Source organism: Mytilus trossulus, chromosome 14, assembly GCF_036588685.1.
Source record: "Mytilus trossulus isolate FHL-02 chromosome 14, PNRI_Mtr1.1.1.hap1, whole genome shotgun sequence".
Classification (NCBI taxonomy): Eukaryota; Metazoa; Mollusca; class Bivalvia; order Mytilida; family Mytilidae; genus Mytilus; species Mytilus trossulus.
In genome coordinates, this window is record NC_086386.1 from 68,463,889 (window position 1) to 68,488,153 (window position 24,265).

Below are 24,265 nucleotides of genomic sequence, written 5' to 3' on the forward strand. Positions count from 1 at the left end.
ATAGTATTCAAGATAACCAAAAACGGCAAAATTTCTTTAAAAATTACCAATTGGAGGGCAGCATAGATATTGACTTGATTAACAATTTAACTTCTTGTCAGATTTGCTCTAAATGCTTTGGTTTCATAGTTATAAGCCAAAAACTGCATTTTACCCCTATGTTCTATTTTTAGCCGTGGCGGCCATCTTGGTTGAATGGCCAGGTCATCGGACACATTTTTCAAACTAGATACCCCAAAGATGATTGTGGCCTAGTAGTTTTAGTGGAGATTTTTGTAAAAGATTACTTAGATTTATGAAAAATGGTTAAAAATTGACTATAAAGGGCAATAACTCCTAAAGGGGTCAACTGACCATTTCGGTCATGTTGACTTATTTGTAAATCTAACTTTGCTGAACATTATTGATTTTTACAGTTTATCTCTATCTATAATAATATTCAAGATAATAACCAAAAACAGCAAAATTTCCTCAAAATTACCAATTCAGGGGCAGCAACCCAACAACGGGTTGACCGATTCAACTGAAAATTTCAGGGCAGATAGATCTTGACCTGATAAACATTTTTATCCCGTGTCAGATTTCCTCAAAATGCTTTGGTTTTTGAGTTATAAGCCAAAAACTGCATTTTACCCCTTTGTTCTATTTTTAGCCGTGGCGGCCATCTTGGTTGGTTGACCAGGTCACGCCACACATTTTTTAAACTAGATACCCCAAAGATGATTGTCGCCAAGTTTGGATTAATTTGGCCCAGTAGTTCAGAGGAGAAGATTTTTGTAAAAGATTACTTTAATTTACGAAAAATGGTTAACAATTGACTATAAAGGGCAAAAACTCCTAAACGGGTCAACTGACCATTTTGGTCATGTTGACTTATTTGTAGATCTTATTTTGCTGAACATTATTGCTGATTACTGTTTATCTCTATCTTTAATAATATTCAAGATAATAACCAAAAACAGCAAAATTTCCTCAAAATTACCAATTCAGGGGAGCAACCCAACATCCGATTGACCGATTCATCTGAAAATTTCAGTTATAAGCCAAAAACTGCATTTTACCCCTATGTTCTATTTTTAGCCGTGGCGGCCATCTTGGTTGGTTGACCGGGTCACGCCACACATTTTTTAAACTAGATACCCCAATGATGATTGTGGTCAAGTTTGGTTCAATTTGGCCCAGTAGTTTCAGAGGAGAAGATTTTTGTAAAAGCTAACGCCGGACGACGACGGACGCCGGACGCCGGACGCCGGACGCCGGACGCAAAGTGATGAGAAAAGCTCACTTGACCCTTTGGGCCAGGTGAGCTAATAAAAATATACATGTAAAGTATAATATTACACCATAAAACAACAGTTTGAACATATCATAATACGTAATAGATTTATGGATCAATCTTCCGTTTCTGTATCCTTAGAAGCACTGTTGATCCATTCTGTATGTTATAGTCTCCCAGAGTATGGTTATTTCCCAGTTGTTGTCCTGCGAATAGAAAGCACTGCTGATCAACTGGAATTCCTTCTCTGTTCATGACCTTTACTTTTATAGATTCTATTGTGTTTGACGACTCAACATCCAATCTGCATGTGTGACCAGAAATCAATTTTAGAAATATCTAATAAAGAGTAAACATAATAATCTAAATTCAAATTTATAAGATTGGGATCCTAAAAAAAAATATAAATGCAGATGTATAATAGATAATATACTAATGGTTAACCGGTATGTGCACATAATTCATATGATCTGAAGGAGTATGCGTCAAGCTTGCATACACATAAGAACATGGCAGAAATGTATAACATAGGTTTTAAACTTTAAATGTGAAACCTCTATTCATATGAGGTTTAACAGGTAAGAAGCTTGAGTTTTCATCTGTTTTCTTGCTAATATTGATGAGGTTAAAATTATCTATTACATTTTAGATTTTTCATATATTTCATGACACGGTCCACGACATTGACGACATAATGAACTGTGGTATACATCTGCGGAAATTAAAAACTCAAATCAGAAACATGAGTGGAGAGATCGTGTGTTTGTCCCATGCCTAGTCAAACCAAATACTTGAATTATAAGTTACTGCTTCTCCGCTAATCATGTGGTATCTAGGAGTAAGATCAAAGACTGGTCAGCTCAGAGTAAAAGCAATGTGCCGGGTAGAGTAACATGTCTTTATGCTGACTGAACATTACCCCTTGGGAACTAGCACGTTAAAAGACCCGGCTCAGTGTGTCGCCAAAGTCCAAAGCAGTGTTTATGTTCCAGACCATATGAGTATTTGGACCGTATGCGTACGGTCCGGACCGTATACGTATACTCGTACTCATACGCGTACGTATCACTTATCACATTAACATGTTCTCGTCCCCAATTCGCCTTTGATTTGCCGGTGGACGTTAAACACCCATTAATCAACATTAATAGGAAATACAAACCATCATTGACATTACCAATACTACAAATAAAAAGAAAAAATCTTAATATATTAATTTTGTTTATGCATTAAAAACACTGACTTATCATGTAAACTACGGTTTGATATAAATACTGAAAGCGACTTTCATCGGATGTTAAAAAAAAAAGATTTTCTGCTTAAGTATTTCTATAATCTCTTGTTATTTCTTGCCTCAACCTGAACCTAATTATAGTGCATTTTTACAACCATGATAGTTACGCTAACTGCTTATTGGCTGACCTGTACTTATACGTTTGTATAATAAGTAAACTCGTCATAGACTGCAGGCTTACTATCTATAAATTATATTTTTTCTTACGGGTAAAAAAAACGATCATGTAAGGCAGCAACCATTTGATTTTCTGGGGGGGGGGGGGGGGGGGGGGGCTATGGTTTTTTTTGGAAAAAAAAGTTTGTTTCCAGTTTTTGGAGAGAAAAAATAATTTGTTTTTGATTCTGAGAAAAAAAATTGTTTGTTTTACCCTCAGCTGCCACTATATGTAATGCTAAAATTAAAAGAAAAAAATTGTTTTTGACTTGTCGCGATAAAAATAGATTTGTCCAGAAAAAAAAACATAGACCCCCCCCCCCCCCCCAGAAAATCAAATGGTTGCTACCTAACCCGATTATGTGAAATTCACGACGAGATACAAGGAACACACAAAACTAAAAGTGTCACAAACATGAGTGTTCTAAAGAAAAGCAGGTCGTATTCTTACTCCATAGAACTGACGTAAAATGCGATTAGAAGCTCTACATATGAATTAACTGTACACATACTAGTAGTTATACAGGAATCAGAAGCATTTAATAATTGCATCGTGATTATAATTCCTAAGTTTAAACTACACATTAATTTAAGATGATCAGAAACAAAACATAACATTAATTCGAAATAGAGCTGTAAGTATGAACTATACATTATGACATTGTTGGTCCGTGTAAGACTCATCAATTCAAAATATTAAAAAGTTTAGAAATTTTAGATTTTTTTAAATTTTGGTCAAAGTTTTAAAATATCAAAATTTCAAATTTTCAAATTTTTAATTGATAAGTGTTACACGGACCATTGTTGTCAGAAGCTCAAACTTTAACCTTCTCGCACTATCATTGTAAGCAGAAACTCTACGTTTAAGCTTAACATGATATCAATGAGTTAAAAGCTTAAGATAATTTCAATGTATCAAGAAGCTCTAAGAATAACTAGACATGATTTCCTTGTGATCAGAAGCTCTATGAATACTACTATAACAGAAGCTCCAAGTATAAACTACACTTAAGACACTATGTCCATAAGCTCTAAGTATAACTTTGAACTACACATCATGTCCCTGTGATAAGAAATTCTTGTAATCTAATTGAAAAGGGATTGGGGAACGTGTCAAAGAGACAAGAACTCAACCAACGATCAGAAAACACACTAAGGGCACCAATGGGTCTTCAACACAGCGAGACTACAGATGCTGTCAATATGTTCAGAAGCTCTAAGTATAAACTACAGATAATTTCATTGTAGTCAGAAGCTCGTATACTGTCACTATAAAAAGAAGCTCTAAATGTAAACTAAACACATTGTCACTATGAACAGAAGCTCTTTAGTATAAACTACACATACTTTGATTAGTTCTGAAGATAAGCGACGGGAGCCAATAGTGGAACAGGAACTGCTTCCTCTTGCGGAGCACCTGGAGATCACCACTGTTTATGGTATGATTTATTCCCTATTTCTTGTCATATGCAACAAAATAAATGCATTCTTAATAAAAGTCAATTATTATATTCCCTTTATCTTTTTATACTCACATTTTATTGTCCCTTGTTTGCTTCGTAGCAATGTTTTACGTCAAATCAATCATAAATGAGGGCCTGAATGGGGTTTACAAAATAGAATTATGGATAAGAAAGTACAGAATGAAGAGCAAAAGGACAAAGAAAAGAGAAAAATTGATAAAACAATCTAGAACAGAGAATAATTGGGTATTTAGATATAAAAATTCAGAATAATTGGCCAAAACATTCATAATAGAGAAAAATGGACTTAATAATGAAATAATATAAAAATGAAGAGCCCCTCCCTCCAGACCCTCATATATGTGTTTTTTACTTGATCGTTTTGATTCCGTTTTGTTCGAAACGATAATAATCATTTCCTGTAATCTTGTGTAAATAAAAACCTTATAAGACAATATATGAAAAAAATCTGAATTATTAAGTATTCAGCATTTCTTTAACCTGATACTTTTGTAACACTTATATATATATAATAGTCTTAGGTTTAAGTCATCATTTTTTTAAGAGTCAGCAACCAAACGACGAGCAAATTTCAATTTTATATTTTAACTTTTTTGTTCGATGTTTGTTTTTATGTATAGTTGATTGCTATTTTATCTTAAAGTTTCAAATGTTTTTTTGTCATTGTTTCGTTTCACTTATCTTGAATCGCGGTTTCTGATTGTTTGGCTTACTTCACGATAAGCAATATTGTATTTCCGTTCTTTATGAACCTTAGTGACCGAATTATCTACTCTAGTACATATAGTTCAGAAAATTTAGAGCTAAAAGTTTAAACTTTTTGCACTATCACAATTCTAATGATTATATGGAACCAAGTTAACGACATGTCCAAGGACACACGTACGAATATAGTCCCATAGGTGTAGCATCCAAATTTATATTGGTACGGCAGGACATAGTGATGGGACGCAAAGCGACTCATCCCACTTATCAGAGGTGGTGATTCGAGGGGGGGGGGGGGGGGGGGGGGATGGTCAGCCTCCGACAAAATTTTGATTTTGGTGCAAAATCCAGCATTCTGGTCATCTCTTAAAACCTAAATTTCGTGTCTCAAAACCCCAGTTTTAGGAGAAACAAATTGACATATGACTTTTTTTTTTAATCAACAAAATATACCAATAAGTAAAATATCTTAGCTACTTAAACTTTGTGTCAGACACCTTGCTAGGGGAATTGTCATGGTACTCCTTGGATTTTTTGTTAAATAAAAAAAGAAAATGCGTGCAATTATTATTGGGGGGGGGGGGATTTGGCAAACACCATCTTTTACAAACAAACATAACTTTTTTTAGGTAAAGTAGGTAAAGTTTGGTTCTTAGTTCCGCATACCCCTCCACCACTGGCATCGTTAGAAATATACAGAATTTTAATTACGTAATATACTTAAGACGTGAAATAAACCCATGAAGATCCTCCAAGCTTGTTTTCTTTCAGATGATACATTTTTGTTGCCGCATAATTTTTACGCATATATAGGAGGAATCTAACCCTTAGTCTGTCATTTTTCTATTGTTCCTTTATTTAAACAAAAGAGTTTTCAATTTCAACATACCCGAACACTTTCGAAATCATGTTTTGTTACATCTTTTTTACAAAATAAATAAAGGATATTTTAGCGGTTTTTGCGACTTTAACGGTATAATCTTTTAGAAATGTCTACGGATTTGTAGCGCATTTCAAGTTTTTGATTGCGCTGGTACACTTAAAATTACATTTTTAACTAGTGTACAAATTGGAACTATAAACTAACCCCCCCCCCCCCCCCCAAATAATAAATTTCTATGCACTTCTTTTGGAAAATATTTTTTTTAAATTCGAAGGAAAAAAAGATTAAAAAAACCCTAGTATACAGGAAAAAAATGCATGTCAGTAAGAGGCGATTGACTTTAAACTGATAAAAATAGAAGTTTGATGCACATTGAACCACATTGCTGGTATTCTGAGGATTAATTTGAGCCCTTAACTACATTTGTACGGCAGCAAATGGCGCAAACATATCTGAAAAATTGCTTCACAGGTAAGCTGTACCGATGTGGAAGGGACAGAGTTGATTATGTAGGGTACAAGCAAAATCACAAAAATACTGAACTACGAGGAAAATTCAAAACGGAAGGTCCCTAATCAAATTGCAAAAATCTAATAATAAAACACATCAAACGAATGGACATCAACTGTCATATTTCTGACTTGGTACAGGCATTTTAAAATATAGAAAAATTGTAGAAAATGGTTGATTGAACCTGGTTTTGTAGCGCTAAACATCTCACTTGTACGACATTCGAATCAAATATATTTTATTGATGTGCGAACAAAGTGTCACAAATAGGGGTACAACAACAACACATCCCAACCAAAAACTGGGGTTGATTTCAGGTGCTTTTAATATCCTGCTCCATATATAGCACCCGTCATGAAAGTTTTTTTTTATATAGAAAACAGAACCAGATATTTCAGGGAGAAAAGTTGGCAATCGGGGAAAATACAAAGAGTTTGATGCTTTCTTGGAAAATTATTGAATACATTTTCCCATAGAGTAAAACGGGCGTGTAACTCGTCTAAGACCAGCGCTGGCTTCAGGAACAATTTTTTTGATTTTTGTAAAAAGTAAATTACTGTCAGTGGCCAAAATAACTACAGACCCTCAAGCGCATGTGTCTCTCACCTGACTGTACTTTTTTTTTATTTGGTTTAATATTGCATTCCATTCTGTAGTTCTATAAAAGAAGGCATTTGTATGTATTTCTCATATTGCCCTTTGTTAAACTAAGTCCCCCAATATTACCAAAAATTGACTAAACAGTAAAAGTGTGTTTGTAATCGGTTTATATCCTCATCGTCCTACATGGTGACGAAGCATAACGTGCAGATTAACAATGATGTGCATATGCGTTGATCTGTCTCGGTCGCGGGTAGATCGACCCGAAATAAGATTGGGACAACTCGCCTATCGTATTTTCATGATTACTTAAAAACTTTATGGTGGATGCAAAGTGAAAGACAATATTTTTGTTGCAAAATGTAAAATAACAAAATTACCTAGCCCCGTACGTATGACAGTCCACAGACACAGTCGCATACAATTCCATGCTTGGGCTCACAACGTTTGTATGTTTATCATTGACAAGTGTTCTTTCGTGTCATTGATATTATTTAAACCAACACAATTCGGTGGAGGACCATATAGATGGTGCTATTGATAGTGCAATGACTGTTCATGACCTTCATCTATTAAATTCGTTTGTTAGATTAGATTTATCAGTAAAATATTACCGTACTTTGATTAATACCTCGTGTAACCTATACTGCATATATAATATGACGTAGTTATATATACGAGTTATCGAATTTGACCTAGTATTAATGAATCAATGTATATATAGTAGATTGATATGACTTTCGTATGGGATTTTCTATCTGTAAAAATAGTAATATTTTATACGACCCTTTAAAGAAAAGAAGAAAATACTTGTTTCATATAAAACTTATTTTTAACAGTCATATAATTTTGTAATCGAGAGTTTTATATAGTCTATTCATCTATAAATATATCTTACATTGATACCAGTGGATTATCGGATCTATCCAATCCGGATAGTTAACTATGTAACAATTTGTTTCTCTACTGATTAAAAATTACATTTTCCATTATTGTTAAGGGAAAACGGTAGTATTTAATCTGCCATAGGCGACAATACTAACATTTTCTAAATTTACCAGTTTTTATAATAAAAACTTGGATAAAACAGTTATGTGTGGTGTTTGTACTTTATAACTGTATTCTAAAAATTGAAGCCAAATAGTATCATGACCAATTTCCAACGGAGCTGGTTTATGTTATCCATGCCCACCGTCATTTTGCATCAAATTTATGAAATTTTGGAAGCCTTTTCAAATAATTCTCTAGAAAATATTTCAATAGGTTTTAAAATTTATATTGTAAATATACAAACTGTAGTTATTCATAGATAAATAAAAAAAAATATTGTACCCTTACATCCAATCACAGCGCTCATAAGTTGACTTCCTTCACCTGTCTTGGGTACACAAAAGGCCAACCTAATGCTGGGAAAATGTAATACTACCGTTTTCCCTTAAACCAAACTGGGGTGAACTCAGGTGCCTTCCACATTTCACTTCATTAACTTACTTTATTGAAAAGCACGGTACGCCCATTTTTGAGCTGATAAAGGTTATGCACCTTAAATTCATCCAATCATCTTCTGAGATTACCGGCAACCACACGTCGATTAACCGTATTTTTACAAAGTGCAGAAAGGTATAAATTGTCTAATAATTCGAGACGGAAATCAATTTAACTATGCTAATTTTCGTGACATATCTTTCCCATCTAAAATAGTTATGTAATTTGGGTTCACAAATATATGTAATAAATCTATATTTATATTTGACATAAGAATATACATGTAGCTGACTTAAACAGGTATAGTAAATGCACATCCGTAGTACAAAATGATTCAACATAAATTGCTATATTTTATTTTGTATAAAAATGTTTAATTATATACTAGGTGCTTCCAATGTTAACTTGTATACATAAGTTATAATTCTTTGACCAATTTAACACGATTACTAGTATTTAGCCATTTTCAAAAGTTGTTGACCTTTGACTTCAAACTAACATAATTGTTAAGACAGTCAAACATTTTCTACAAGTCCGTCTAAATAATCATTCTAATCCTTGATGTGTGAAAGCATGATATGTAACATTTATGTGCGGTTTAATGAGTATGAAATAATTTGAAAAAAAAACTTTACACCAAATTCAAACATGACAGAGATTTCAGAAATTCGAGTCTAGAAACTAACAGAAAGTAGGACGAGTTTACAAACCTGTTGTGCGAGATTTTATGGATTTCTTTTTGTTTCTTTTTAGTTTGTTTAATATTAGCAAATATATATATGTTTGCAGACAGACGAGGACTTCATTTACCTTATCTGATATCTAGGATTGTTTTCCCCACTCATCTTCACATATTTTCAAGCTGCCACGTCCTACCACGAGGCTTATATAAAAATTATAGCAAAAAACACACAACAAAATATTAAAAAAAAATGGATAGTCGTTTCCCTAGCGCCTGTGATTGAAAATAGAGACAGGTTTTACTGTAGTAAACTTTGAATTGTTTGAATTGTTTTAAATTTCTTGGCCATTTATAGCTGACTATGTGGTATGGGCTTTGTTCATTGTTGAAGGCCGTATGGTGACATATAGTTGCCTATTCCTTGTGTCACTTGTTGAGAGTTGTCTCATTGGCAATCATTCTTTTTTATATTATATGCGACATGTACTATCTGATGCTTTATCGAAAGTTCTGATGATTAACAGATATATTTAGGATGTTTGTTTTAATTAGAATCATAGTTTACGGTAATAATATAGTTATACAAATTTTCTGTTATTCATGCATATGCTATTTTTTTGGTGTTAATATCGGATAAAAATTTGTAGAAAATAGTATGCTCCTCAATGATGCTTCAGTAAAAATCCAGAAAACAACGAAATTTGGGAAAAAAATATGTTAAAGTATCATATAAAAATAATGAGATGTGATATGATTGCCAATGAGAGAACCAAAGGCCAAATGTAGTGGATAGAAGCAATTACAGGCAACCGTAAGGCCTTCATGAGAAAAGCCCACATCGAGTATTGCCGGCTAGAAAAGGCACTAGTAATTTTAGGGCCCTTTATAGCTTGTTGTTCAGTGTGAGTCAAGGCTCCATGTTGATGACCGTACATTGACCTATAATGGTTTACTTTTTTCTAAATTGTTATTTGGATGGAGCGTTGTCTCATTTGCACTCACGCCACATCTCCCTATATTTACGACATGGAAAATATAAAACAATATGAACATACGACAGCAACTGAACTACAAGCTCATAACTTGTGACAGGCACATAAAGAATGTTGCGTGTTAAACGTATGTTTGTAAGCACTAAACCCGCCCCTCACCTTGGACGGTGCTGTAACAACACACCAGAAGATGTATACTAGTGTATAGACAGAAGTTGACATTTATCATGCATATTCCCTTTGGTAAAATATGCAATAAAAATTAAAAAAAATAAAAAATATGTAAGAATTCATGACACAAACTTTCTACACGGAATCGAGATCAAACGAACAGAACAATATATTGGGTGTATATATGCTTGTCATGATGTTTGCGTTCTTGTATTCTTTGATTTAAGAGTTTCAAGGATATGGCAGAAAGCAAACGATTTGTTGGAAGAGTTACGGTTGTTACCGGTGGATCACGTGGTATAGGCAAAGCTTGTGTCAAATTATTTGGTGAGCGCTCACAGTATGTTCTGCGGCAACATGTTTGTTAACTGGCAACAGTGACATTTTTGTAACAGACACTGTTTTTTTTGTTTCATCATTGTCCCGAGCAAGAACAAATTAATTCACATATTGTATGTGTTTTATATTTAATTAAAGGTGTGTTTTGCGATGCCAGAAATTAAATTTTAAGAAAATAGAAAAGAAACAAGCTCACATGATAACAATCCCAATAAAATCCCTGCTTCATCCTTTAATAAATTAACCCGTAGTTCATTGTACATTCTGTTTTTTGTTTCTCTCGATACAATATTAATGTACATGCTTGTCATTGTTTAAATATTTTTTATTGTTTTACATGTATTTTTTGTTGTTTGTTTTAGCACAACATGGATCAAGTGTTGTTTTTTGTGCAAATGACGGTATGTTTTTCTAGTATAATTTCATGTATTGATCGATATTCGTTTCAAAGATGCTAAAGCAGCACTGAATGAATAGCAAATCCAATGCAATCAGTATGACATCGATCAAGCCATATCTGCTATATTTTTATATATTTTTTTTAAATTTCACTTGAAGGATAAATACATTCGCAATATTTGCACTTTTTGGCAACTTTAATTGAGAAGATGATTAACTACGACCATTTCGCGTTCTATGCTTTATTTTTATGTGGTAATGTGAATGCAATGTAAATTTTTAAGATAAATGTAAAAGTAAGAGATGTTACACATCAACATTTACAGTGCATACAATTTGTACATAATATATGTAATGTGAATCATTTTACTGTTGAAAAAAACTTGAATAATAACTGTTTCAAACTAACTCATGACAAAACACTTTGTGGAAAATACATGTATGATCACTGGAACAGACACACATGAGACGATGATGTACACAATAATACAATAATACAAATTCACTTTTAGCCAAATCTCTTGCACGTTAAAGACACCCTTGTAGATTTCGAAAAAGAGTAGGCTAATGCCGCTACAAGGCAGTACTCGCACCCGCAAAGTGGAAAGGGATTAATATAAGTTGCAAAAGTTGTTTCCCAATCCACTCTAAATAAATATGTTTAAACTAACTTCACTTTTACACAATAGAACCACTTTATGCACTAACAAATATACCTTTTAAAAAAAAAAAGCAAAAGCAAACAAAATTTATCCAAATAAGAAGCAAATGTCAAATCTTCAATTTTGATAAAGGGAGATAACCCAAAGTAACACTAAGATGGAAAGGCAAAGTACACATTTATACAAACTCTAGTCATTGAAAATATATTTTTATTAGAGCTGCATTGTACTAAGTCTAAGTAGGGTCTGGTTAGCTCTTTGTTATACATGCTTGTTATAAACTTATTGTGTTAAATTATGTCATATTTTTTTTTATATATTTCTTACTTGTATGATCTTGAATGCATTTACATGTACATTGTACCAGTTTAGATTTTCAAATATTAGCCATAGTGCTACCTACTTTTCTGCTTTAACAGCAAATGGGATAAATCACTATTATATTAATCAACTGTCAGAATTTAGTCAATAAATTCTCTTTTATCTTTTATCATCGGTCAATTTCTATTTTTTACCTTAATATAATGTGGACACGTAGAAAGAGAGACAACTCTTATCTTCCAAATTATCCATGTACACCTCATACATTATCAATCCAAAATTATTAAGTTACTTTTATCCATATTTTTTCATTTAATTAACAAACATAACTGATATATTGAAACTATATTGTATCTAATAAGAATTAAGCCTCTGATATAATAAGGATCAAGATGATTAATGGATTTGAAATCTATTGATATAATTTTTCGTTCATAAATGACAGTGCATCATAAGCCTCTAGACTAAAGGCTGGTTGGTATAAATATACATGTTAATTGACTGCTAATGTTTAAAATTGTTATATATTGTATTTCATGTATATGTACCAAGTTGTACTTTAAAAATAAAAATATCTATCTATCTATATACCATGTGATGATCCCCCTAAAAAACAACAAAAAAACAACCCTAACAAGAATGTGTCCATAGTACAAGGATACCTCACTCGCACTATCATTTTCTATGTTCAGTGGACCGTGAAATTGGAGTGAAAACCCTTATTTGGCATAACAGTTATACAATTAGAAATATCATATCATAAGGATCATATGTTCTACGTTTTAAGTTGATTGGTCTTCAACTTCTTCTAAAACTACTTCTACTAAAAACTTTATCCTGAAGCGGGACAGACGAACGAACGGACGAAAAGATAATGAACCTCTTCTATCGTAGGTGGGACATACAAAACAAACAAATAATCAGACTAGAACACAAAAAGTCAAAATGGCTAAGTCAGATTATCACACATAGCGTTTTTTGTTTTTATTCCATAGAGGACGAGGGAAAACAAACTGAAAAAGAACTAAAAGAAGAAACTGGCAATAACGAGATTACATTCGTGTATGGCAACGTGACACAAGACGATGATGCCAAGGTCAGTTTTTTTTTTTAAATTTATTTGTTTTACATTGATTTACTAGGGGAAAACACTACATGACTTAACTGCCTGCCAACTTATTCTAAAACTCTTGAAGTATAAGGGTGAGCGCAAGTGTTTCTGTAGGGTACTTTAATACTCATGTCCTTCTTGTGCTGGTTATAATAAACATCCGATCATCAGTTCCATTCTGAAAAAAAGTCATAACAGAGAAATTAATGGCGGATATTGCAAAGTCATCTTCTAACAAGATATTCTTTAACTTATAACTTTATTGCAAAAAATATGAAACCCTGACGGGTTTTAATGCAAACATAGTACATTGTATACACAAGTGACAAGAAACATAATACATGATAAAATTGAGAATGGAAATGGGGAATGTGTCAAAGAGACAACAACCCGACCAAATAAAAAAAAAAAAAAAACAACAGCAGAAGGTCACCAACAGGTCTTCAATGTAGCGAGAAATTCCCGCACCCGGAGGCGTCCTTCAGCTGGCCCCTAAACAAATATATACTAGTTCAGTGATAATGAACGCCATACTAATTTCCAAATTGTACACAAGAAACTAAAATTAAAATAATACAATAGTAGGGTGCCCAATCAACAAATTTTATCGATTTGCCTTAACGGAATACCATACGGCTATATTTTATATCGTTGGAAAGAGGAGAACAAGCCTCATCGAAATAGCGTTGTCGTCGTTGTCTGCCGTGGTCACGTATTTTTTTAAATCAGGGTCAAAGGTCAAAGCAAAAAATCAAGAAAAATGCACAGTCATATTTAGATAGCTTGTTTCCCCTACACATATGCGTTTTGAGCAAAATAAAAACAACCAATTTATAGAAAAATATCTTTTGTATCTACATTGAAAACTTGTTTTATATTTTTATCGCCAAAAATGACTTTAGACTGACTTTTTGCATATAGGGTGCTAATTTAAAATTTTCAAAAAGCTGTTAATTAGCAGTGACCTTGACCTATTTCAATTTCTAAATTTGATTTTTTTTGTATTCAATTCGGTACAAGTAACACCTAAAGATGTTTTTAAGATCTTAACTTTAATCATTTGTCGAAAAAATAATTGTGATTTTCACGTCTTTTGATAGTAAGGTGTTCGTCAATTTCTAGGAAAAATTCAATTTTCTGTTATTGGGTGTTAAAGAGTATACATAAATGATTTGTTTCGAAATTAACGTCGAATTTGGTTGAATATAAAGCTCTATGTATAGCTTTGCTTTACAGAAGTACAAATTACTGCAAACAGAGAAAAAGGGGGAGGGTAAAAGTTGTGAAAATAAAACATGTGATTAGAAACAGTTAAAACACCCTATCCTACATATACAGATGACCAAATGAGCAACAATTGGCTATAATCTTTATAAGTATTCCAAAAATATAATAAGGGAGAGGGTTATATACAGCACCGATGTATTTTACAAACAATTGCAAACACAATAGGCGTGAGAAACCAAAGGAACATTAAAACTAAATATAAAATGAAGACTTCAGTACGGCAAAAACACGAAAAAGAAATGCAAACAGAAAATTATGATCATGGCTAGTTTTACCTACACTACATTATATGGTATCCTGTAGTTCCCCGACCAACGTCAAAGAACATATAGTAGTTTTTTTTTTATTATCATTTGTTTTAATACATATCTTTCCCCACTAGATAGATTATTATTATAATTCCCACGATTTCAAAATTGAGTAGATATTTGATTTATTATTAAGAACATATTATGGACTGCGCTTTTTTAATTCGATAGCTGACAATGATTTATAAGATACTCATACAGAAAAATGAAATCTTATACATCGTCATCTTTGTCGTCATCAATGTGCCTAACTACAACCACACGAGTATTTACATTTTGACAAATGTCATTTGCCTGACATGGGCATACATCTATACATGATAGATTTTGTTCGAAGCACATGCAACCCTTTGAAAACGCAGAATTCCCCTTACAAGTAGAAACTAAATCTTGCAGCAATTCAGATGACATATGACCTTCGAGATAGAAAGGAACAAGTCATTGACCATTCTGAAGAGGAGAATGTTAAGGTAGTTCTGCTACATGGGAAGACATCAAATTTACGTCTAGAGTGAAACTCTTATTACATATTGTTTAAAAGTAGATTTGCAAGTTTGACAAGGGAGAAATTTTAAATTATAGCCAATTTTACGCTCAAATTGTTTAGGTCACCGTGATCTATTTTTAGTTTTGACTTGAGATCATTCAACCTGACAACAAGATCTCGATCTGCATCTATAGGTTCAGCGAAGTCACAAAAAGAAAGGATTGACAAATCGGTAAAATCATATGGGCTGTCCTTCAAGACTAAAAACAGTGCGCTTACTGATCCTAAACAGGGTCCAATACGTTGTATCGCATCATGTAACAGCATGGTAGAAAGTTACAGATGGTAAACCCCTATTACATATTTCGTGGACAGGTATACAGTAGTGGTCGTTTGTTTATGTAATTTATACGTGGTTTTTTTTATATCGATTAGACCGTTGGTTTTCCCGTTTGAATGGTTTTACACTAGTGATTTTTGGGCCCTTTATAGCGTGTCGTTCGGTGTGAGCCAAGGCTCCGTGTTGAAGGCCGTACATTGACCTATAATGGTTAACTTTTTAAATTGTTATTTGGATGAAGAGTTGTCTCATTGGCACCCACATCACATCTTTCTATATCTATATAGATGCGAAAATTTCATATACAAGTTATAGTGTCTGTTTGAAACCATAGCTCCTGTGTTTGCTACATGGAGTGGATGTAAGGAACGCATAAGATTATACCATATATATCTTGTGACTTTCTTATTATCCTACCCTTGATTCCTTTCCAACCTATCTCTTTGTCTTCATGAATAGCATGCCTAATTATATAAAATCATGCGAGTACACTGCAAATATTGCAGACGCCTGACGCGTCTGGACGCGTTCCAATTTTAAACACAATATGTTCAGTTATTAACATTAGTGTTCCACATTGAACGTCTGCGTTAAAGAATATAACACATTGTGTTCAGTCTTTTAACGCACATATTCAAGACAAGTGTTCTAAATTGAACACTTAAAATGTTCTTATATTGTAATGGGGAGTGAAATTTTTTTTCATCATTTCAGAGTCAAACAGACGATGAATAAGGGTGATTCGTACTATGATTTGACGATAAATGTATTTTAGCTGTATCGGCATATAAGCAAATTATAGTTTGGTAAAAAAAAAATGAAACATTTTACAAGAGCGTATTTATAAGCGTGCAAATGATTGATTTTTAATATGAATCTTTTTCTAAACGACTTAAGTTCTTAAGGTATTTTTTTTAACAATGTAAATGCGTAAATGCTCATGAAAACGTTGCTCTTGTAAAAGCGTTCTGGTGTCGAACATGATGCGTTCAAATTTACCATTTTCCCTGAACGCCATGTGTTCCAAACATATCCGCGTACATAACAGCGCGTGACGTATTAATGTACCGGAAGTTTGGTTTTTGATCGTGATTGAAGAAGCTTCACTGAAGAAAATTAACAACAAAACTTGATATAATAGGTATGTTTATCTATATTTATCTACACATGACGAACATAAAAAATATTTTTTTTAGTCATGAAATCAACAAATGTCTACTTGGACAGGACACACTGAAGTATAAATGGAAGAACGTTTTGTTCGAACATAACACTGCCCCCTCCACTTCCACTTAACTGTGCTGTCATAATTCGATTAAAAAAGTAGCGGTTCTTTGAGAGATTACATTCAAATTATCATGTTTAAAAAAAAATTAACCTCTGTAAATTTATACGTAAATGATGATATCGTTGCTATTGTAAATGTGTTCTGGTCTCGAACATGATGCGTTCAAGCTAATCGTTTTCTCCGAACGCCATGTATTCCTAACACGACTCAAACATTGTGTATAGAAAGCATTAAGAAGATCAAACGATCATCTACACTTTTGAGGATGTACATCTTTTAATTAATTAAAACCAATGCATAAAGATTTGTTCACAAATGCAAAAACTGTCATGACATTGCAATGTCAAGACAGAAGTTTGTAAAAAAAGGCATACTGCAACACTAATTTTAAATTTCTCATGTATATGTTATTTATGATAGCTTTGTAATTAGTAATTCATTTTAGCAAATGTCCACCCTTGTGCACTGCATTCATGTATTGTAATGTATTCCTATGTAACTTACTTTTATAGGGTACAAACCCAACTATACTATACTTAAGGGTAATTGTTCGTGCATACCTCGAGAATAAAGAGAACATGTTGCAGTTCAAGAGATGACTACTTATCCTGCACCATAAAAGTACTATATGTAAGTTTAAGAATTTTGAATAGGAGTGCATGTCCATTGACTTCTTACAAGTGTTGTTATTGCAGATTTATCAATAAAATGTGCACCATTCACTTTTTTACATTAATCAGAAAGTTATTTGAGCTAAATTTGATGCAATTACATCATCCGTCAATTATCCGTATACAGATCATAAGTGAAAAAATTACAAAATATCTTTCAAAATAAAGGCAAATGGTAATTAGTTTCTTGAAATGTTAGCAGTTAATTTAGTGACAAGTCTAAGTTGACGATAAAGTTTTGCCTAAAAAACATAATAGCACTTGCTGGACACTTTCTATCATTTTTTTTTAAAAAGATATAGAACACGAGAGCACATTTGACCACTCAATTACCACTCATTGGAAATGCATCTTATCTTATAATGCTGACAAGTATAATGGAATTACAAAAACGAAATAAGATTTTCTAATATTCTTAAGGAATGTTGACATGATGAATAATTTTTTTTACTCATACACTTCATATTTCACATTTTAGAACTTACGGTTGATGGATAACAAGGTTAAAGAGTAGTTAACCCAAGGAGACGAATCCTCTAAAAATGGAAGCTCAAAATCAGTTGTAAATGACTCAAATCATGTTTAAAAGTGTCCAAGGAAGCAGTGTTACATGAACGTCGACTCGACTACTAGCAGGATATACACAGGGTATTTTATGTTTGATATTGACTATCTGAGTGCTATGCAGCCAGTGGATTATGGAACATTTTGGTGATAAAAGAGTCAGTGGCATCAGTATTTTGTAAAGAAATTCAGAACAGTTCTTGACTTAGGAAGTTGCAAACGATGAGTTAAACATAAGACACTTGACTTTGTTGTAACATAATAATTTTAAATATATGACGAACATTTTGTTTATGAGTAAATATTTGGACACATTTTGCAAATTACAAATGTTATATTTCTTAACTTGTCTAACTTGTCATTTTAAAGTTGCTTCAATATTTCACATTTTATTGTACTTTTTTTTTTTAAATGTTGCCTTTTTTAATCAATTAAAGACGTTTTTAATCAATTAAAATATTTGTTTTACAAGACCACAATAATGTTTCAGAGAATATAACACTTTTTCTGGAACATGTAAAATTGTGTTCCAGTAATATACACTATGTGTTCTGGATATTAACACATATTTCTGGAACACAGTCCGAGCGTTCCAGAAGTGTTACAAGGCTTAGAACGCGTAACGGCATACAATTTTGCTCACAAGGACATGTTCCAGATTCAAACACTAGGCGTTCAAGAAGTACACGCTATCCGTTCAAGAATAACACATAGCGTTCGAAAGATGCACACATGATGTTAAAAACTGGAACACGAAAGTTAATATCTAGAACACTGTTACGCGTTCCAGATTCAAACACTAGGTGTTCAAGGAGTACACACTATCCGTTCAAAAATAACACACATAGCGTTCGAAAGATGCACACATAATGTTAAAAACTGGAACACCAATGTTAATATTGAGAACACCGTTACGCGTTCCAGAAGTGTTACAAAAGGGCGTTCAAAAAGTGTTCAGATTCTTAACACTTTTATTTACAGTGTATCTACTACATCGGGCGTACAACATAATTCTTAAAACCTAAATACTCTTTCTGTGCTGATTTAGGGTCCTTGGAAGTGCTAGCTAGAATATGACTTCATCGTGTATCATAGTAACTGTTAATCTATCATGATACTAACAGACGAGCAAGAACTTGATTCAGCTTTTGAAAAAAACCAACTTCAGTTGTGTCTGCTAGTGTAAGATTTGTAGCAAGAATGATGTTACAACATTTTGTAATCATCAGTACGAAAATGGTCTAGGTCTGAAGCATCATACAATAAACTCAAATCTTTCCGTGCTCCCATAGCCTCGATAAAGCTTTTGTTTGTGCTTATTCCTCGCTCATTAATAATCAATTCAGTAGAAAAACACTGACATATAACACACTTATCCCATTATTTTTCATGTCTAATTCGTGTCTGGCTTGATGGGCATAGTTTAAGGTAGTTCAGGGGTATAGAAAAAAATCGACAGAATTTTCTTATACTTTGTGAAATTTAACTTTGAAGTATCATAAATGAAAAAATGCAAAAAAAATTGGGGGTCACCGGCCATCTAAGGGATATTTTGACCTCTGAAAATGAGTGCAAATAGGTTATAGAAAATTATGGGGAAAATGGACACAAATACACTTTGATTGAAATTTCAGAGCAAAATAAATGACAGAAGTGGCTATTTTTTTTATACTGTATAGCTTGATGTCTCTATTTTATAAAATTGAAATAAAATTTGGGGGTCACCGGCCATCCAAGAGATTTTTTGACCTCTGAAAATGAGTGCAAATAGGCTAAATATAGGAAAAACAGACATAAAATCTCTTTGATTGAATTTTCAGAGCAAAATAAACGACAGAAGTGGCTCATTTTTTCATACTGTATAGCTTGATGTCTCTATTTTATAAAATTGAAATAAAATTTGGGGGTCACCGGCCATCCAAGAGATTTTTTGACCTCTGAAAATGAGTGCAAATAGGCTAAATATAGGAAAAACAGACATAAAATCTCTTTGATTGAATTTTCAGAGCAAAATAAATGACAGAAGTTACTCATAATTTCATACTGTAAAGCTTGATGTCTCTATTTTATAAAATTGAAATAAAATTTGGGGGTCACCGGCCATCCAAAAGATTTTTTTACCTCTGAAAATGAGTGCAAATAGGCTAAATATAGGAAAAACAGACATAAAATCTCTTTGATGGAATTTTCAGAGCAAAATAAACGACAGAAGTGGCTCATTTTTCCATACTGTATAGCTTAATGTCTCTATTTTATAAAATTGAAATAAAATTTGGGGGTCACCGGCCATCCAAGAGATATTTTGACCTCTGAAAATGAGTGCAAATAGGCTAAATATAGGAAAAACAGACATAAAATCTCTTTGATTGAATTTTCAGAGCAAAATAAATGACAGAAGTTACTCATAATTTCATACTGTAAAGCTTGATGTCTCTATTTTATAAAATTGAAATAAAATTTGGAGGTCACCGGCCATCCAAGAGATGTTTTAACCTCTGAAAATGAGTGCAAATAGGCTAAATATAGGAAAAACAGACTTAAATCTCTTTGATTGAATTTACAGAGCAAAATAAAGGACAGAAGTGGCTCATTTTTTTATACTGTATATCTTGATGTCTCTATTTTATAAAATTGAAATAAAATTTGGAGGTCACCGGCCATCCAAGAGATGTTTTGACCTCTGAAAATGAGTGCAAATAGGCTAAATATAGGAAAAACAGACATAAAATATCTTTGATTGAATTTACAGAGCAAAATAAAGGACAGAAGTGGCTCATTTTTTCATACTGTCATGACTGTATAGCTTGATGTCTCTATTTTATAAAATTGAAATAAAATTTGCGGGTTATCTGCCATCCGAGATTTTTTTTAGCAAAATAAATGAACAGAAGTTGTTCATTGTTCAAAGAGGGGTTGACCTCTGCGGTTGTATAAAGCTGTGTCCTGCGGAGCATCTGGTAATTATTGTGCTTAAACCATATTTGTGACAACATATGTAAACTGTGAGCTGACAGTCTGCTTAGTTTTTATCCATAAGTCTCAATCTGACTTTCTATCTAAAAGGTTTTTATGTGTCAATATTTGTGTTTCAATACAAAAGGAAGATATGGTATGATAATTGATTATTTATGAGGCAACTCTCCGCAATAGACAAAATGACACAGAAGTTAACAGCTACAGATCAAAAGCCGTTATCGCATAGTGAGATGTAAGAGGCCCTTCAATGACTAATGAAAAACAATTCAAATGAGAAAACTGAAGGCATATAAATGTACAAAATGATGAACTAAAAAAAATATGTGACACAACAAAAGACAACCACTGTCTGAATTACAGGTTCATTACTTGGGACAGGCACATACATAATTAGCCACTTCTGTCACATACATAATGTTTGAAGGTGACAACCCTTCCCCTTAACCTGGCCATGGGACAGTGGTATAATTTGGTACAACATAGGCATGATAGGGGTTTTATCAATTTGTATTATTCATTTTTGAACTCTAAATCTAGCGAAAAGTAGATTATCACAGATAAATTTGCAGAATGAGTTGTATGAATAGTCAGGACCCTTGTTTTACAAACTTTATGGAGCAAAAAAAATGTGATGAGGTTTGTATGTACATAAAGTCTGTCATAAAATTAAAGGTTTCAGTATATTCACATTTTACAATATTTTTTGTAACTGCTGTATTTCACATGTTATTTTTCTTTTCTACTGTAGGATAGTAAGTGGTTCAAATATACATGTATGCCTCTTGAGACTTAAATTACATGCAATAGAAATCAGCCCCCCCCCCCAAAAAAAAGCAAATTTTAATAACTTCAGCTGTAATATGCATTTTTAAATGTAATGTATGTGCTAGGGTCCTAAATTGACCCTGAATTATTTCAAGTGTTTTGGCCTAAGGATTTTTAATACTTAAAGTACTATTAAATTATTACATGTATATATTGTAATATACTATGCAATTGGTAATTTCCTTTTTATTTAAAGTACATTTTAAACATATGGGAGGATTCAGAGGCAGCCCTAGGAAAAATTTGGTTAATTATATTGGGAATCACTGGAGCATGACCTGAGTGGGTCCCCTTTAGGGCAGTCAGTGAGCCCCCTCTTATGAAAAATTCTGGATCCGCCACTGGGATTTTTTATACAACAAAAACATTCATGAGGTTTTAAATTGCAGGAAAATATCACCTCTTCATACAAGCCCCCCCCCTTTTTTTCATTCAAAAACCTACTAAACATGCTAAAAGTCACATACATTTGTACTTATACATTTGTATAATTTTGACTTTTGAATAATTATTAAACATTCTACATATATCAGATACATGTACATCAATTTAGTCTGTAAAAACATTTTGTCTATAATATATATCTTATAATTGCCATGAAACTTGGTCCATAGGCTTTTAATTTAGTAATCTCTGGTCATACAAATAAAATTGAGAATGGAAATGGGGAATGTGTCAAAATCAGTTAGTTCCTACTATCCTATTACACTGAAGAAACATCCTTTGATTTTATCTTTATTTACAAAATAAAGACTCTTGTGTGGACATTACCATGCGTTCCACATGAAAATCAATTATATAATCATTTTTGTAAATTTGATTACATATCTTGAAATATATTTTTCATACACCTTTAATAAATATGCCTTAAAGAGGAAGTATTTTTAAAAGAGTTGAAATTATACTGTAACTTTTGGTCATGAATGGACCACCTAAAAAACCTTAAAAAATGTCTGAAGCCATCATTGAAAAGAAAATGACACCCACTTAGTGCAGGTGTAATTTTTTAAAGTTTGCATTTAATGTCTTTAACATATTAAAGAAATGCTCTTCGAAATAACTGTGTAGACCCCTAACAAGCTTTTAAATTTAGAAAAATATCACTTTATGACAAGACCACTTTTCCTGTTTAGGTAGTAAAAGTTTTGTTTTTCTCTCATGAAGATTCTGTGGGATCAAATATATTATAGGGGGGTAAGGAAAAGGTTTAAAGAATAGAGAATAATGCATGTAATGTTCACAATCAGGGTTTCCCCTGGGTCAATTATTTTTTTCGCCACCTCTTTCGCCAAAACAATATACTTTTCGCCACTTTATGAGTCACAATACATTTGTAAATAAAAGAAAATAGACATACATGTAACAATGAAGAAAAACTGGGTTGTTAATTAAATTATAAGAAGTACAGAAAAATGGGAAAAAATAAATAAAGATAAATCGTATAAAGAATTAGTTAGGAATGAAATGAAGGACCCTCAATCCAGACCATTGGTAAGAAAGGAAGTTTTGTGAAATGATTCATTTTTAAAAAATATTTATACGGTCTAGATCCTGCTAACTTGTTTAAACTCTCCACATTATTCATGTATGTGTCAGTCCCAAGCCAGGAGCCTGTAATTCAGTGGTTGTCATTTGTTTATGTGTTACATATTTGTTTTTCATTCATTTTTTTATATACAAATAAGGCCGTTGTTTTCTTGTTTGAATTGTTGTACATGTACATCATGTACAATTTACATTGTCAAATCTGGGCCTTTCATTGCTGACTAGTATATATACATGTATGTGGTATGGGCTTTGCTTATTGTTGAAGGCCGTACGGTGACCTATAGCTGTTTATGTAGGTGCCATTTTGGTCTCTTTTTGGATACATTGAAGTTGTCTCATCCAAGCAATCATACCACATCTTTTTTATATAGATGGGTTTTGTTCTAACATGTCTAAATTTTAAGTGTGCATTCTTAACGAAAAATGTTATAACTGAAATCCCGGCAAAATCAACTCCATTCACATTTGAATACTCCAGGTTTACAACAAGAAAATTCTTTTTGCATTTGCATGTAATACACCTCATGGCTATTAGCCTACTTGGCCGGCCGACCTGGTCGCTTGACCTTTTGACGCATTCAACAATCACTTTTCCATTGTGACATCAGATATTTTGTTTTATGATGTCAAAATGTACGAGAACCTGTGTGATATCCAGTAATGGTGGACAAATACATGTATAAAAAAAAAATAGCAATAAGGTGTATTACATGTCTTACATGTATACAGAGACATAATCATGACCTTTACTCCCAGAAACCTAAATGGTCTGAACCCTATGCAGATGACATATTTCTCAGGTCCACAAATTTCAAATCTATTACATGATAAAAGTACCATGAGCTATGCTTTTGGTTGCATTAATAATTAATTTTCAGCCTGAAAAGGGGGAGGGGTCATT

The 24,265-nt window shown here is 32.8% G+C and overlaps 1 protein-coding gene and 2 long non-coding RNA genes across 3 annotated transcripts in view; all 3 read left to right on the forward strand.

Moving 5' to 3' along the window:
- The first annotated feature begins 8,612 nt into the window (after positions 1 to 8,612).
- On the forward strand, positions 8,613 to 10,978 carry LOC134695892 (uncharacterized). The gene is made up of 3 exons (XR_010102857.1): positions 8,613 to 8,693; positions 10,466 to 10,565; positions 10,940 to 10,978. It is a non-coding gene; the product is annotated as an uncharacterized LOC134695892 (long non-coding RNA).
- A 1,855-nt stretch (positions 10,979 to 12,833) lies between these two features.
- Positions 12,834 to 24,265, forward strand: part of LOC134698000 (17-beta-hydroxysteroid dehydrogenase 14-like) — a 28,256-nt gene continuing 16,824 nt past the window's right edge. Inside the window, exon 1 of the mRNA XM_063560289.1 lies at positions 12,834 to 13,055. Coding sequence (XP_063416359.1) covers positions 12,834 to 13,055 — 222 coding nt within the window. The remainder of the gene's footprint in view (positions 13,056 to 24,265) is intronic.
- Positions 16,100 to 18,339, forward strand: LOC134695893 (uncharacterized). Its single transcript, XR_010102858.1, has 3 exons — positions 16,100 to 16,633; positions 17,293 to 17,410; positions 17,930 to 18,339. It is a non-coding gene; the product is annotated as an uncharacterized LOC134695893 (long non-coding RNA).